Here is a 16,071-nt window from a genome sequence, read left to right on the forward strand (position 1 = left end):
TAGTAAAATGGGGGTGGAATGGGGAAGGTGGGAGAGGAATACACCATCAGATTCTCCCTCCCCACAACACACCCTCGCACAATTCTTCCTCTCAAACATTGGCTGTAAGCATAACAAATAGCCACCCTGACAATATCCCCCTCCCCTTGAACCTCCTTGCTGGTAATTAATCGGTGCCTTGAATCTATTATAATAATTAATACACTTTTAAGCTTTCAAGTGATACAAAACAACCTATTGTTCCAGAAACCTCATCTTTCCTTTTATTGGCCTCTGTTCTAAGCATATCTGATACTGTTTCCATGGTTCTCTGGATTGGAGAGGTCTGTGAAGTGCATCTACTATCCTGCCATCTTAGTTCTACTGAAAAGTCCATCTATCCTTGCTCCATGGTCTTTTCTAGGTTTTTGTCAAGTGTTATGACTCAAGGCAGGTCACAATATAAAAAAATAAAGAAAATGTACAAAACAATACAGTTAAGCCAGTTATAAAACAACAGATCAGTAATAATTACTGCTTGATTATACCACATTCAGTTTAAAAGATTCTTAGAAATTTTCTTAGATGTTTTCACTTTATTACCTGAGCCAACAGTGAGCTGAAGAACGCTGAACTACTTTTACTATTTACCTTTTGATTTTTACAGACTTAAGAACTGAAGTGACAAATGAAGACATGAAGGATGCCAAAAGATTTGAATTCTTTGAGAAGTATGAAGGTAATTATGAAATACTTACTTAAACTAAAATAAAAATCCCCATTAAGATTTTAGGTAAGGTAGGTTTTCCCAGACAAAGGGGTTTGCTGTTCCCTGCTCATCTTCGTATAATGTGCTGTAGTTTAGTGAAAGCAAGCATTACCTAATACATCAGGGGTATAATTTCAGTTCTGTTGTCCAGTGTTTATTGACTTAGCAAACTACTGCTATTCCCATTCTATTTTTAAACACTTGATTTATGCCTTTCAGTTGGGTTTATTCTGCTAAAAGGCATTTTGTGTGTATTCAGCTGAAAGAGAGCAAACAGTTTTCTCTTCTTGTGGCAACTTGTTTGTGTAGACCTCAATTAGAAAATTAACAGGGCAGATTTTTTTTGTTGGGTTCCTTAAACCATAGTTTAAACCTCTAATAAGGGACGTCACATAAATTGGCACTGAAGAAGACAAAAAAAAAAGGTACTGCTTCATTTGTTTACTTCATTTAATTTGGTAAACCAGCTGCAAAGTTGTAGTTTCAAATTCATCACACAAGGCAAAAGCAACTGTGGAGATTTGTAATGGAGCATTGAAACTATGTCCATAAAATCACTTATTGGCAAACTTAATGCAACAAAGAAAGAGTTATGTAGAATAATGTAAAGATTAATGAAAAAATAACAAGCAACCTTGTCCACACGCCTGTTAAGCCCCAAGTATGTAGATTAAGATGACTTAGTCACAGCAGAAGCATTTCATCTTTGTAATCAGCCCCTAGTGAAAATGGGAGATTTTTTAACGGCAATAATGTTTTTTTATCATGAGGTAAAAGCTACAAACCCCAGTGTAAATGCTGGATTTTGGATGCCAGAGCAATGTGGCTACACTATTCAAAGGCTTAAGGGCTGCCAGGCTTAGGGGCACTGCTCCTGCTTGCCAGCTTTAGTGGAATATATGCCCAGCTTTTGTGTGTGCTGATTTCTCTGGGCTTCTGCAGCTTGGGTTTGAAGCCAAGTAAGTACTGGCAGAGTATCCAAATCCAAGATCACGCCCGAGTCCCTTGGCTCTGCGGCAGTCAGGTCTGGAAGTATGGTGGAATCAGCACACACAGCCCTTAGGGAACAGCGACATATCTCCTAACTGCCTGAATTCTAAATACTAAGCAGGATCCCAGTAGGTTTCTGGAAGAGAAAATGTCACTTTTATACTCTAGACATATGGGATAAAACTAAACACAGTGAAATTTGATTTTGGAAAAATACATTTTCTTCCTCCCTCTCCATTCTGCTTCCATCTTAAAAACAGGAGGAGGTAAAGGAGGATTGATCAAAAGAGGAGGAAAATCTGGTTAGTGATTGGGAAAGAGACTGGCACAGGACACATAGATAAGAGATCGTAAACCAGCAATCTTGCATCACCTAGTGGCATTGCTGAGAAAAAAATCTGGTAGCACAGGAGCACAGCACAAATGCTTTTGTGGAAGTGACAGAGAAGTGATGGAGCACAGCCCTAGCATGCAATTTGAAGGGCTCTACTAGCCTTATCCCCTTAATTCTGATAGAAATTTGGACCATCATGAAAAGTATAAGAAAACAGGTTCAGGGAGGTGGTTAGGATGGGTTGTGAGAAACAGGTGTGCCATACTGGACAGCTTGCTTCGCTACTAGAATGTCATTGCAGCTGGTATGGCATCAGCCTTACAACAGTGCTATCAAATAGTTCTTGCTCACTCTTTACAGACTGAAGATAGAACAGCTTTGGATATTTCAAGTAAGCAGTGCCAGCCACCTGCAGAGTCCTTTCTGCAGTAGTCAGCAGCAGTGCTTGTTTGTATTGCCTGAAAACAAAAAAGATATTGCATAGGAGTCATACAGGCTGTATTTGCATCTACAGCCTGTGCAACTTCCTTACTCTAGATAAGTTTTTAAAATTACAAAAAAGGAACTACCAGCCCATTACCAAAGAGACTGTGCCAAAGGGATTTGAATTCCGCTGGATCTAAGTTCAACACTGGACCACTTTGCCTCTTAAAACTGCTTGCACAAAACAGAGCCAAAAAGAATGTAAAGAGAATTTGAAACCACAATCAGTGTGGAGCGTCACCAAAATCAAGAGACTAAAATTTGAATTCTAAAAAGGCAAAGGCCTTCTGGGTGGGTGGTTCCCAGGTCTGGGAGAAAGGTCAATTGTGGATGGAGTTGCATTCCCACTGAAGGAGGTTTGCAGCTTGGGGGCACTCCTGGATTCATCTTTATCACTAGATTCTCAAGTGACCTTGTGGCTAGGAGTGCTTTCTACTAGCTCTGGCTGGTATGCCAGCTGTGATCGTTCCTGTACCAAGACAGCCTGCTCACAGTGGTTCATGCGTTGGTAACCTCAAGACCAGGTTACTGTAATGCCTTTTATGTGGGGCTGCCCTTACAGCTCATCTGGAAGCTGCTACTAGCGCTGAATGAAGATTATTGGAAACATATTACTCCTTTCCTGAGAAAACTGCACTGGTTGCCGATTTGCTACCAGGGTACGTTCAAGGTTCTTATGTTAATTCACAAAACTCAACAACTTGTGCCCTAAGTATTTTAAGGACTCCTGATTCTTTATGCTCCACCTCAATCTTCTGATAGGGCACTTTTGGTAGGCCCCCCATGCTCCTGAGATTTGGTCAGCCGTTATCAGGGACAAAGCCTTTAGTGTTGCAGGCCATGCCTTGTAGAACTCCTTGCTAAAAGATGTCCATCAGGAGTCAGCCTGCTGTATTGTTGAGACAGGTCTTTGGAATTTGATTTTTTTTAACCAACCAGTAATGACATGTTAAATGATGTTACTATTGTTTTATTATGTTTTTATGTTGTTCACTGCATTGCTTTATTTCCCATGAAAATGTGGTTTATAAATATTTTTTAAAAATAAAAAAATATAATTAGACACAAATTTTGGATTCAAAAAGTTTGGCTTTGTGTGTATCTGAAGTCTAGAGTTGCCTCCAAATCCTGGGTTATTTTAAAATAAATTCCAGCTGTGTTCATATCAGAAACATTTCAAGATGATCTATCCAGTGAATATTGATCAGGAGAGAGGGGTGGAGGATTTTTCAATAATGTATTTAGAACACAAGATTTTGATATAGTTTCTTTTATAAGAGGTATCATTAGTGGAAACAGCAGTAAAGGAAGGATTGTCTTGAATCCTTGAAATTTCCAGGTCAATATGTGACAACTTGGGAGGAAAAATCTACCCAAGGGTTTTTTATTGGCAAATTGGCTTTTGCCTCCAGCTTTCTAGGGAGCAGCTCTTCACATCAACCAACTAAGCGAAGCCACAGAAAATGTCTCCGTTGCTTTGCTGAGGGGCTGCTTTGAAAAGCTGCCCAAATTGGTTCTGCAGTGAACAAAGTTATTTACTTACTGATTTGGGGATGAAAAGCAAGCCTTATTTTTGAGGTAATCCGATGGGAGATAAGGGGACTTCACCCAGCTGTAAGTTAGTGTTTAAGACCCAGTCCTTTCTGGCAAGGCTTTTATTGACTTGAACAGGATCTATGTTTGTATGAGTATTGCAATGATTGGTTAATGGAAGAGAAAAAAACAAGTAGGATTTGGCTACGTATTAACTTAAGCTTATGTGCATTTACCATAACTTAAGAGTGAAAAATTGGATAACCTATAATGTACTGCTTTACCAGACCAGTTTTCATGGGATGGGGTTGGGGCTGGGGCACTCTGACATATAAAAACCTAGCTACAGCAACACAATATGACAACAATGTTGCCAAGAACTGCAGTATTGTTTAGTATGAAACATTCTTAAATTGTGAATAGTATGATAGAATTCTGTGTTACGTCTCTTTAGATATTCAGGGCAAGAAAAGAGCAAAAGCTGCAGACCTAAAAGAGCTGCTAAAGCACATCATCATTGCCTGTGTAGCTGTCACTGGATTGATCTTGGCTGTAATAGTTCTTGTGCACATATACACTTCATTATTTGTGAAGAAGCAGTAAGTCACTGTTTCATTCTCTTCTCCCTCCCATTATTGTATCATTGAAATTGCTACCTAACAACTTGCACCCAGTCCTTGACATTTGCGCCTGCTTATAATGCTGCTATAGCATGATGAGTGTAATTGATGCAGTAGATACAGCCAGTCAAATGCAGTTTTTGCTGGCATAGCCATCTAACAATCATTATATTTAAGTTGAATAACAACATTATAATATAGGATCAAGCATTAATTCATAATGGCAAAAGACAAACTCAACTTTGCATTTCAGTTCTAAACACACATTGTTGTATCTTCTGAGCATCCCATCCTCTATGTTCTACTTCATGTCCAGCTTTGGCAAATCAATATTTTGCAGATTCTGGTCCATTTTCCACTGTCCTTTTCCAGACGAAATGCAGAAATACTCTCTGGATATGACAATGATTTCCTTTGCTTTTCATTATTACATAATAGTGATAACAGCATAATTCTCTATTTCCTGCCCCCTTCTCTCCAGCACAAATGTTTTATTGTGAGTTTAGATCTGCAAATCTTTATTCAGCTATGAAGTTTACTCCATGGACTTGGACAACTATCTCAGCCTAAACTTCAAAGACATTTTGTCTTAGCAGTTTAGGATTTATCTATATAAATCTGATGTAATATTATATACCAAGCCCATGCATTTAATGCTGCTTTTGAAACTGCAAGTTGGGCATATCCCTCTACTAGGTGGCAGGAGTCTTTTAGGTGCAAGCAAACTTTTCTTTGCCAACACTAAGGTGGGAGCAAGCAGTGGAACTGGCAGCTCTCAGAATAACCTGCCGTTGTGTTTCCTGAAGCCTGCCTCCGTCCTTCAGAAGAAGAAACAATGGCCAAGTGAGAAACTGTGGCATGAGAAAAGAAAGTGGCTTGGCTCCTGTATCTGCTTTAGACTGACTCTTTCACCAACCATTGTTTGATATTGTAATCTTTTTTCATAAAAAGAAATGTATCTATCTAAACAATTTCATTATTATTTTAGAGAACCCGATAAAACAAATGCTGATGTTTGCAAAAAAGATGAACCTGACAAAAATGAAGTTATGCCAGCTGAGAAAAAAGGAAGCCAACAATCAGAAGACACTATTAACAATGAGGAAACAGGAAGCCAACAATTAGAAGACAACACTGCTGACATTGGAAATCAAAACAACAACAATGTGAGTTCACCGCCACCAATTTTTCCATCAACAGATTGTGACAAAGTGCCAAAGCCTTTAGACATCCAGCCTATAAAAACTCGGTGGTCGCCAAACTCCCCATCAGGAGAGACTGACTTACTTCTTCCAGCTGAACCTTTAGGGCACTCTCCTGATAATTGTTTCCCTTCATACAACAGCGGCACATGCAAGAACCTCAAAATACAATCTAGAACTTTCAAAACCAATTGTAACTCTTGTAACAGTCCAGAAAATTATAGTAAACCCAAAGATCATGACTATAAAAGATGTCAGACCAAAGATATTGCTCATTACAGAACAAAATCAATCTATCAAAGACTGTCAGAGCATAGACCCAAATCCACAGAACCCAAAAGATGGCACAAAAATGGTTCATCTAAACAACAGAGTTACAGCAGTTCAAGTTGGGTTGGTGATCCTTCATCCAATTTTTCCATTGGTTTAGACACTAATGAAAATATTAAGGAGTCAGGACTGTCTCAGCATGATGGCTCAGAGTGTGCATGTTTTCAGCATATCAAAGGTTCTTCTAGTACAGACTCGTATTCGGATTAGAGTACCACCAAGAGGAGTTAGGAGTTATTCTTCTGTTTGATCAGTGTCCGGAAGCATTCAGTCCAGTCTTTTTATCATGGTTAATCATGATGAAACTATAGTATCCTAGAGGACACATGTTGCAATCATGCTATTGAATAATAAAAAGTAGGTTTGATACTGGGTTGCAGGAGTTGCTAATCTGGCTTCTTGGATTTGTCCAATTAAATTATTTTCTGCTTGAAGTGTAATATGTGCTCACATTCTTTATCGGGTAGTAATTCCCATTTTGAAAAAATAAGAGTAAAAAACTAGAGCACTACACTCTGCAAGAATTGGTGGTTCTTTGCAACATGAATGCCAAAGAAAAACAGAAAGTGCATTAAGTGCTTGGGGCTTACAATTAATTGGCACTATTAATGTTGAAGGAAAGGATGAATATATTCTACATACAATTAAAAAAAATCCTTTATGAAAAACAAAACAAACAGCAACCCCCGAATCCAAGTAGTATGGGACATTATTTTAGCAGAGAATCAGAAATAGTATGAGACACTCTTTGCTCTTCAGCCCATACAACTGAAGTAACTGCGTCCAGAACCCTGATAGGAAACCCTTACAGAGCTTTTAGAATTAACTCAAGGTGTGTGACATTGCAGCCAACAATTCCCATGTTTGCGACATAGCACAAGGATGATGTAGTCAGGAGAGTCCTTCCCCACCTTAACGTCTGGCAGGATGCAGGGGAAATGGAAATCCTTTTGGTATGCTGGTGTCAGCCATTTGATAATGTACATTTGATTATATATTCTGCAATGGTATCAAGACATGCTAAAGGAAAGGCGGCCCTATAATTCAGAATTAATTTTATTATATAATTCTACCTTATCCGGAACAGGCACTTTGTCAGAAGAAATAGAATCAAAGTTTCAAAGATAATTGTGTTTATTTACCTGTGAATATAACAAATGGATAATTGAATGACGATATATAGTGACTTTTTTTTTTTACAAAAATGTTTTCCCCTAACATCTGGACAACAATGTATAAATATTTACAATGGAAAAATAGGAAGGAAAGAGAAATAAGTAGTCTTCATTATCCAAATTAATTTCTAATACATCAGATTTGAACACAAAATACGTCATTCACATCTATTAAATATTTACATGTTTCATTACTGGAGAGCACTGAGGTTTCTAACTTTATTTTTACGATTTGTTGTATGTGACTCCTGTTATGTCTCCAATATTTGTTTCTGTATAGCAGTTAAAAATTTCTGGAAAAATAAATCATTGTTTTGAAAAACCTGAAAACATTAATGTGTGTAATTTTAAGTGACTAACTTTTCCACACAGTTAATACATCACAACACTGGGGGGGGGAAAGATACAGATATCTGACCAGATCTTTAAACCAGCAGGTTTTAAAACAAAAGTGGTTTCCAAACTGAAATGGAAAATTATAATCCTGTCTAAAGGAAATAGTATTTTCTGCAAGTGGATAAAATGTCCTGAAAACAAACATAAATTATAGTGGAATGCACTTTAAAAGCCCCCCACAAAACATAGTTCATTTGTTAATAGATTAACAAAACTGTAACAGTTTCAAACCATTTAGTAATCTCAATCATTTTTTATATAAAAAAAAATAAGCCTGGTTGCTTTCTGCACTAGTGTTGCACAATCACATGACTGAAAACAGGTTGCTTGCAATAATGACAAACACCCATTGCATGCCATTTGGTTTTAGTATGCGGTGCTTGACTGCCACATCCAACAACGGGTTACACATAGGTGATCCTGGTTACATTCATTGCAGAGATTTATATATGTGAATTACGTCGCCCTCTAGTGCCCAAAGACACCCTGAGCCTGGGTTCCCTGGCTTTATAATGTTCATTGAAATCCAATCTAAAGCTAAGAAATTGAAGGCTTTCATCAGAACTAGTGGTCAGTAACACCAAGAACTGCTGCACAATGCCCTGAAAAAAAAGGGATAAATTAGACATTTATAAGAAGTCATATAAATGAACATGTAATGGAATGAAGGTGTGAACTTTGGAACCCTTGAAAATTTCAGTATAAGTAACAAGCGGAAACTGATGCACTGCAAGGGGTGACCAGCTCCTAAAATGTCCCATCCTTATAAAAGCTGGTGGAGAATCAGTGAATTTCTTGTCTTGACTTTTGATCAGAGGGTGGTAGCAGTTTTTAACAAAGTGCAAGCAGTTAACAGTTAACTACAACTGGTACCATGGTGGCCATGAAATCTATTCCAGCAAGAATGCCTCATAGAATAGATACAAAATGATCTCTGTAATGGCAATGGTCAGCACAAACACTACAGACTCTGAGTGCAATCATTTACGTAAGCACTTTTATGTCTGGCACAACTTCTATAGGCTTACTTATTCCTCTATTCAGGACAAATGTCACATTCCCTAAAGTAACATAATGAAATCATAACATAAAAGTACTTCTATTGTTATTGCTTTCTTTCAAATCATGAATTGGGTTGCATGCCACATTAAAACAGTGTGCACTTTAAAAGAGAAAGCAGGTACCTGCTACCACTCCATTAATATATATTAAAAAATCATCTTTAAAAATACCTGATAGAAATGAGTAAGTAGTCGCAGCTGTGAACACATTTTTGGTATTGAGTCTTGAAATTCTTTAATCCTTTTAGTCTCCTCGTCCTCTTCTGAAGCTTTTACTCCCCACTCACCCTTAAGAACACACATTTTTTAAAAAATGGGACAAAAAATTAACTGATAAACATCAATATATCTGAAGCCACACACCAATTTTATTAAATTAACCAGTAAGAAGGAGTGCCTTAAATTTGGTTGATGATCTCTCTAACGTAGGAGCCAAGAAGTTAAGTCAGTATATATTGCAAACATGAATAAGAATTCCAACTGTGCTTTTATGGAAAAAATAAGATTTGAGCTTCTGGCTCATTGTCCATTGCTTCCAAGCATCCTTAATCTGGGTTAAATGTATTGTGTAATATACATACACTTTCTTAGGAGTACAGCCCATTCAGCATAGTGCAATTTACCTCTGAGTAAACAAGCACACAATTGCTTTGCATATTACTGTTTAATACAAATACTTATTTACTCAGTCTTTTGAAGAAAAGGAGGGGATAGGAGAAGGATTCTTTTTTGTATTATTCAACATAAGCATCCTAGTGTTCAGATCATTGTCTTGCTTACAATGCCACTGAAACTCCTTGTACCTCAAGTTCTCGCTCTTTTTTTCTTTCTTCAAACTGCAACCGCAACTGTAACTCCTCCAAGGCAGCTTGGTACATTGCAGCTTGGGCATTTTGAAACTCAAGAATCTGATCAAAGACAGCTCGAAGCTGGTTGAGGAGCATCTACAAAAAGTTGCAAGATGAAAAGGAAAACAAAATCCTAAAAATGAAATGTTTCAAGACAAACTTAAAATTTGCCTGTCTGTAAGGAACTACTGAAACACAGTATCTTCTCCTACAGCAAAGTGGAGAAGTTGATCCAGTACAGAGATTCTTTGGGAACATCACCAAAAAGATTAAAATTACTAGGGCTATAATCCTAAACATTCTTACTTGAAATTAAGACCCATTGAACACAGTGGGATTTATTTCCCAGTAAACATGCATACGATTCAACTGCACATTGCTAGGAATATTCTAAAGAACAATTACAGAAATAATTATGTGAAGAAGAAAGGGCTTACTCTTGAGTCAGTATCCAGCAAACAGCGAGATATAATTGTATCTAAGAATACTTCATGAGCCGCAATGATGTGATCCAGGTCTTGAGCTTGCTGAACCTTGTTCCATAGTTCATCCCATGAACATTCAAGCACCTATGAAACAAAATATACAGCAATGAGATTCACTGTTTTACAGACGGGTTAAACAGCAACTTCTCTGTCCTACACTTCTGTGACATAAACTCTTGTCAAGAAGAACATAACTTCAAAAAAACAACAAAATGGATGGTTAAAATGTACCTCAAATGTAATGTAATACTGCATTTGATGAATGAAATGGACCATTTCTGATGCCAGAACGTGACACTGATGCAGCACCCCAGAAAGCTCTGTAAGAAATTCAAAGAAATCGTATATTAAAAAATAGAATGGAAATGTTCATCTATATATTTTTTTAAAAAAAATACAACTGGAATACAACCAAAGAAAGCCTATATGTGAACTATCATCTTTTAAACCCACAAATGCTTAAATTCAGCATTTTCTAGAGGAGTAGCCATGTTAATCTCCGACTACAAAAAATATGCCCTCATATAATATAAAATATAATGCAAGATCAAACAAGAGAAAATGAGATTGTACAGCCACAAAAGTGGCTGTATACTTTAGCTGGAATAGATTTTTCACATTCTGCCATGTTAAATTGAAAATTCCCCCTAAGCCATAAGCTCATTTCATAACAAAATCTTACAAAACGTTTAGTCTTGAACTCAGAAACACTTGCTTAACAACCCTCTTAAGTTTTCATGGTGATACGCACAACACTCAGAGAGAATCAAGAGTTCAAAATGTAAAAAAAGAAAAAACTGCAGACCCCTGTTGGACTTTTTTCTCCTAATTTGTTGAAATTAAGTTAAAATCAGCATGGCTGATTTTTAATTAATTTAAGATAATTAACAGTGGAGTCTATACTCAGTAAGAACCAACTGTCAGTGTTCTAAATGCCAGATGAAGAGCTCTTTTGCTTGATTTTCAGAGGGCCATACCCACAGCAGACATTGATTCCACTTGAACCAGTCATGGCTGTTATATTGATCAGGATGAGACTGAGGTTAAAACAGAGCTTCTTTATTTAATAATTCTTAAACAGTAAAACATCTGAGCTTGTTCTGTGCTACGCCTCATCCAGCACACACAACACTGACTAACTCACTCCAATAACTAAATCAGTCTAGCTCCCCCTAGGGTGTGTATTACCCTCTAGACAAAGTTAACTCTTTCGTTGCTGTGCATCTAACCTAAAGACGTATTTCACTACATTTCCATTTATTTGAGTTCTAACTTATTTTGTGTGTTTTTTTCCTATCAGCAAACATTGTGTAGAATAACATTTAGTCTCTATAACGTTCTGGTTTTTGAATTACTCTTCTTCTGATTGTCACTCTCTTCAGACTCTCAAGAGATAGGCTGTCTTTGGCAGGAGATGTTTGCTCACAAGAATTAGTCAGTTCTTCTCAGTCTTTTGAGATTGTTTTGGAAATAAATTCTGCTTTTCTGGTATTTCTGCCTCTGAATTCTCACTTTGTTGTGAAATTGGTTGTGGTTTGGGAATCAACTGTAGATGTCTCCTGCTCCTTTGGAATGTTCTATTGTTGGTAGTGACAACTTAAGATCTTGGAGTATGACTTTGGCTCTGGACTGTTGCTGGTTCAGGCCATCCTTTCTCGTCGTCCAGTGTTAGTCTTACTTGTGAACCAGGTTGTAATTTTGGAAGTGTCTTCACTCCATAACGTCTGTCATAGTAATATTTGTAGTTACTTTTAGCCATGTTGTCTGTGACACAGCCTTTTCCCAAATCAGGCCACTTAGGATACAAATTTGCTTTTAAGGTTGGAATTGGTGTTCTTACTTGTCTTCCCACTGTCAGTTGTGCAGGACTGCACTTCGTTACATTGATGGGTTTTGCTCTGTAACTTAGCAGTGCTAGGAAGGCATCTTCCTGACAAAAGATTTGCTTTGCTGTTTGTACTGCTCTCTCTGCTTCCCCATTGGCTTGTGGGTAATTGGGACTGGCTGTAACGTGACAAAAGTCATATTTCTTTGCGAACAAAGTAAACTCTTTCCCTGTAAATTGTGGTTCATTATCTGTTACTAGTTCATTTGGGCATCCCCATCTGGCAGAAATATTCTTCAGACAACTGATAACAGTAGATCTTGTTGAATCAGGCATGTATGCAATCTCTATGTATCGGGGGAAATAGTCTATTGTGACTAAGTACTAAGGCCACTGGTTTCAACTCTCCATCATGATTTTGGAGTAGTACTCCTCCCAGGCCATAACTGCTAGCATCAGCACTCACTGCAGTCTGCCAGTTAACTTCGTATTAAGCGAGTACTGGAGCCTCAGTTAAGAGTTTTTTTCACTTTTGAGAAGCCTTTTCTTGGCTTGGACCCCAGCACCATGTGCTGTCTGCTTTCAAAAGTGTATTTAATGGGTGTAGTTTTGCATCCTAAATAATGTACCATGCCCAAAAATCTTTTCAGTCCTGTGATGACTTGATTGCGGAAATGGCTTCTACTTTCTTAGGATCTGGACTCACACCATGCTCATTTATGCAGTGTCCAAGATATGTAAGGTCTTTCTGGCGCAAGATGCATTTGCTGTTGTTGAGTCTTAACCCTGCTGCCTTTACTGTTGTTAAGACTTTGGCCAATCTTTCATCATGTTCTGTCATTGTGGCACCATAAACCAACACATCGTCCATGAACACTGAAATGCCTTCCAAGTGTTGTAACAGCTCCGACATTTCTCTCTGAAACAGCTCAGGTGCACTTGAAATTCCAAATGGCAATCTCTTGAAGAAGTATCACCCAAATAGAGTGATGAATGTAGTTAATTTAGCAGTGTCGGCAGCTAAGTGGATCTGCCAGAATCCACTTGCAGCATCAAGCAATGAAAATACGTGGGCAGCAGCTAACTGTGGCAGGATATTATCCATAGTAGGAAGAATGTACTTTCCAACTTGACAGCTTCATTTAGTTTTAGATCCACACATATGCATACTGTTTGTACATTTTTGGTACTGGAACGATTGGCGCACACCAATCAGTAGGTTCTGTGATAGGCTATGACTCCACAGTAAACCATTCTATCCAGTTCTGCCTTTATTTTGGATAGCAGTAGAACTGATATGGTTCTGGCAGTGTGCCTCTTCTCCCAGGCATTTTAGCATGTGTTTTTAAATTGTTTTTTAAAAATGTGTTTTAAAATTTGTATATTTGTTTTTAATGTTTCTAATTGTTGTAAACTGCCCAGAGAGCTTCGGCTATGGGGCCGTATACAAATGTAAATAATAATAATAATAATAATAATAATAATAATAATAATAATAATAGCAGCATACGGTACAGCCCCTTCTTTGAGCCTTATCTGTACTGTGGCATCTTCAAAGTTCCAACTGTGTCAGTAATTTCTGTAGAAAGCTCATCTAAACATTGCACCAACCCCATCATAGTTGCAACATCTCAGCTTAAGAGGTTATTAGTCTTTGCACAGATCACATAGACCTTAAAGTCATGGTCATTGTCTCTATAAAAGGTTCTTGCTATGGAATATCCCATGCAATATAGATTTTTTTATTTTATTTTATTAAGCTTATATACCGCCCAACAGATTCTGTCCTCCAGGACCAGTTAAAACTGCTGTTGTTTGTTGGAGACTAGGCAGGTTAGAAAAAGACTTCTAAACAGACTCAGAAATTATGCTGACATCTGCACCAGTGTCTATTTTAAAGTTCATTGAGAGCCCACTGATTTGTAGTGATACTTCCCAAGGATTTGTGGAATTTTCCACCCGTGTGACTGAACTCAGAAAAAATTGTTCTTGACTTTTATGCTGCTCCAGTTTCACTCACCATTCTAGTGTGGCACACAGCGGCAAAATGACATATCTTCTTACATTTGTGGCATTCTGCAGCCTTTGAAGGACAGGCTGCTCTTTCTGTATGCCTTTTCCCACATCTTGTGCATCTAGGGGCTTTTATTTGAGCATTAGATGTTTGGCTGTATATTTGTTTCTGGTATTTTGGAGTTTGGGGTTTCCATTTCTGCAGAGGTTTCTTGGCTATTTCTTGCAGCCCTCTTAAAGCACCCTGGTCTTGGACCTGGTCTTTTATAAACTCTTGAGGTTTTTATCTCCACAGCCCTCACCAAAGTGAGATTGGATTCCATCTGCAGCTTCTGGGACACGCCTTTATGCAAAATTCCCACTACCAATCGGTCTCTGAGCATTTTATGCCTGGTGTCCCCAAAAGCATACTCATCAGCTTTCTCATGCAGCCATCTTATATAGGCCTCTGCAGATTCCCCTGATTTCTGATGTCTCTGGTGAAAGCATGCCCTCTCAATGAATGAGATTTTTCTTTGGCACAAAATATTCATCAAATTTCCCCAGGACTAGGAGAGAGTTATCCTGGTCCTCTGCAGCAGCCAACTCAAATGATTTAAATATCTGCTCTGTTTGCTGGCCCATTGGCTTAAATCAAGGAGCATACCTGAATTTCTTCCTTCTCTTCATTCAGTTTTCTAGCATTGCAGTATCTGGAAAACCTCTGCTTCCAATCCGGCCATGCTGCAGGCCTGGTGAAATCAAAGGCCTCTGGTGTGGAAAACTTTGCCATTGCTTTCCTTTGTTTTTTTCCAGTTGTCCCAGGAGCTCTACTACTCTGGAGACACTATGAGGATTTCTTAACTTCTGACACCATGTTATATTGATCAGGACAACACTGAGATTAAAATAGAGCTTCTTTATTTAATAATTCTTAAACAATAAAACATCTGAGCTTGTTCTGTGCTAGGCCTCACCCAGAAGACACTACACTGACTAACCAACTCAAGTAACTAAATCAGTCTAGCTCCCCCTAGGGTGTGTAATATCCTCTAGACAAAGTTAACTCTTTCTTTGCTGTAAATCTCGCCTAAAGACACATTTCACTACAGTGGCTTCCCCCAAAGAATCCTAGGAAGCATAGTTTGTGAAGGGTGCTGAGAGGAGTTAGGAGACTCCTATTCTCCTGGGAGAGCTCCAGTGTCCAGAGTAGTTTAACAGTCAGCCCCTTTTCTGGTGATTGTACCTCTGTGAGGAACAGAGGGCATCTCCTAACAACTCGCAGCACCCTTCACAAACTAACTTCCCAGGATTCTTCCATGACTGTTTAAAGTGGAATAAAAGTCTGGTGTGGATGTGGCCAGGGACAACTTTGGTTTAAATTTGGGTGGGAGACTACATGCATCCACTGCAGGATAAAAAGGTGGGGGGAACCCCAAAAATGATATTGTTAACAAATATTTTCCTTTTGGAAAGGAAAGGGGCTTTCTGTTTGTCCCAACCACCCAATTTGCTCCCCTCTCCCTCCCTCCCTTCTCCAGGTCAGTTTCACCTATCTTAAGCATGATTGCAGAGGAATAAATCCCATTGAACTCAATAAGCATGCAAATGATCAAATTACTCTCCTTTCCTCCTCCCTCCTACACCTGCCTTCCCCCTTCCCCCCTCTCATCTTCCAATCCACCCTCCCTCTACCGTTCCCCTTTCTTCCTCCCCCCCCATTTTCAGTTTCATCTATCCAAAGCATGATTGCATGGGACTAAATCCCACTGAACTCAATAAGCATGCAAATGATCAAACCTGCTATCTTCCAACCTCCTGCTATCTGCCCTTTCTCTTTCTCCACTCCCCCTCCCTCCCCCCGTGGTCAGTTTCACCTATCCTAAGCATGGTTGCAGGAGAGTAAATCCCACTGAAGTAAATAATCATGCAAATGATCAATCCATTCTCAGCAAACTTGCACAGGATCCCATTTCTTGCCTCCTGGATTAAAAAGCAGAGAAATTCACTAACAGGCAAAAAAATTCCATTGTAGTTTTAAGATTGTTT

General features: G+C 38.5%; 2 protein-coding genes across 5 annotated transcripts in view; one reads left to right on the top strand and one right to left on the bottom strand.

Moving 5' to 3' along the window:
- LOC133384859 (uncharacterized) overlaps window positions 1–7,745 on the top strand; it is a 29,130-nt gene extending 21,385 nt beyond the window's left edge. For all 4 annotated transcript variants that reach the window (XM_061626654.1, XM_061626656.1, XM_061626653.1 and 1 more), the window contains 3 exons: window positions 647–718; window positions 4,543–4,687; window positions 5,697–7,745. In XM_061626654.1, coding sequence (XP_061482638.1) covers window positions 647–718; window positions 4,543–4,687; window positions 5,697–6,450 — 971 coding nt within the window. In that variant the 3' untranslated portion in view covers window positions 6,451–7,745. The remainder of the gene's footprint in view (window positions 1–646; window positions 719–4,542; window positions 4,688–5,696) is intronic.
- Window positions 7,357–16,071, bottom strand: part of TUBGCP3 (tubulin gamma complex component 3) — a 99,182-nt gene continuing 90,467 nt past the window's right edge. Inside the window, exons 18-22 of the mRNA XM_061626651.1 lie at window positions 10,437–10,525; window positions 10,158–10,289; window positions 9,676–9,816; window positions 9,044–9,160; window positions 7,357–8,413 (exon numbers count right to left, since the gene is read on the bottom strand). Of these exons, the coding sequence (XP_061482635.1) occupies window positions 8,255–8,413; window positions 9,044–9,160; window positions 9,676–9,816; window positions 10,158–10,289; window positions 10,437–10,525 (638 nt within the window). The 3' untranslated portion in view covers window positions 7,357–8,254. The remainder of the gene's footprint in view (window positions 8,414–9,043; window positions 9,161–9,675; window positions 9,817–10,157; window positions 10,290–10,436; window positions 10,526–16,071) is intronic.

This window comes from Rhineura floridana, chromosome 5 (assembly GCF_030035675.1).
Source record: "Rhineura floridana isolate rRhiFlo1 chromosome 5, rRhiFlo1.hap2, whole genome shotgun sequence".
Classification (NCBI taxonomy): Eukaryota; Metazoa; Chordata; class Lepidosauria; order Squamata; family Rhineuridae; genus Rhineura; species Rhineura floridana.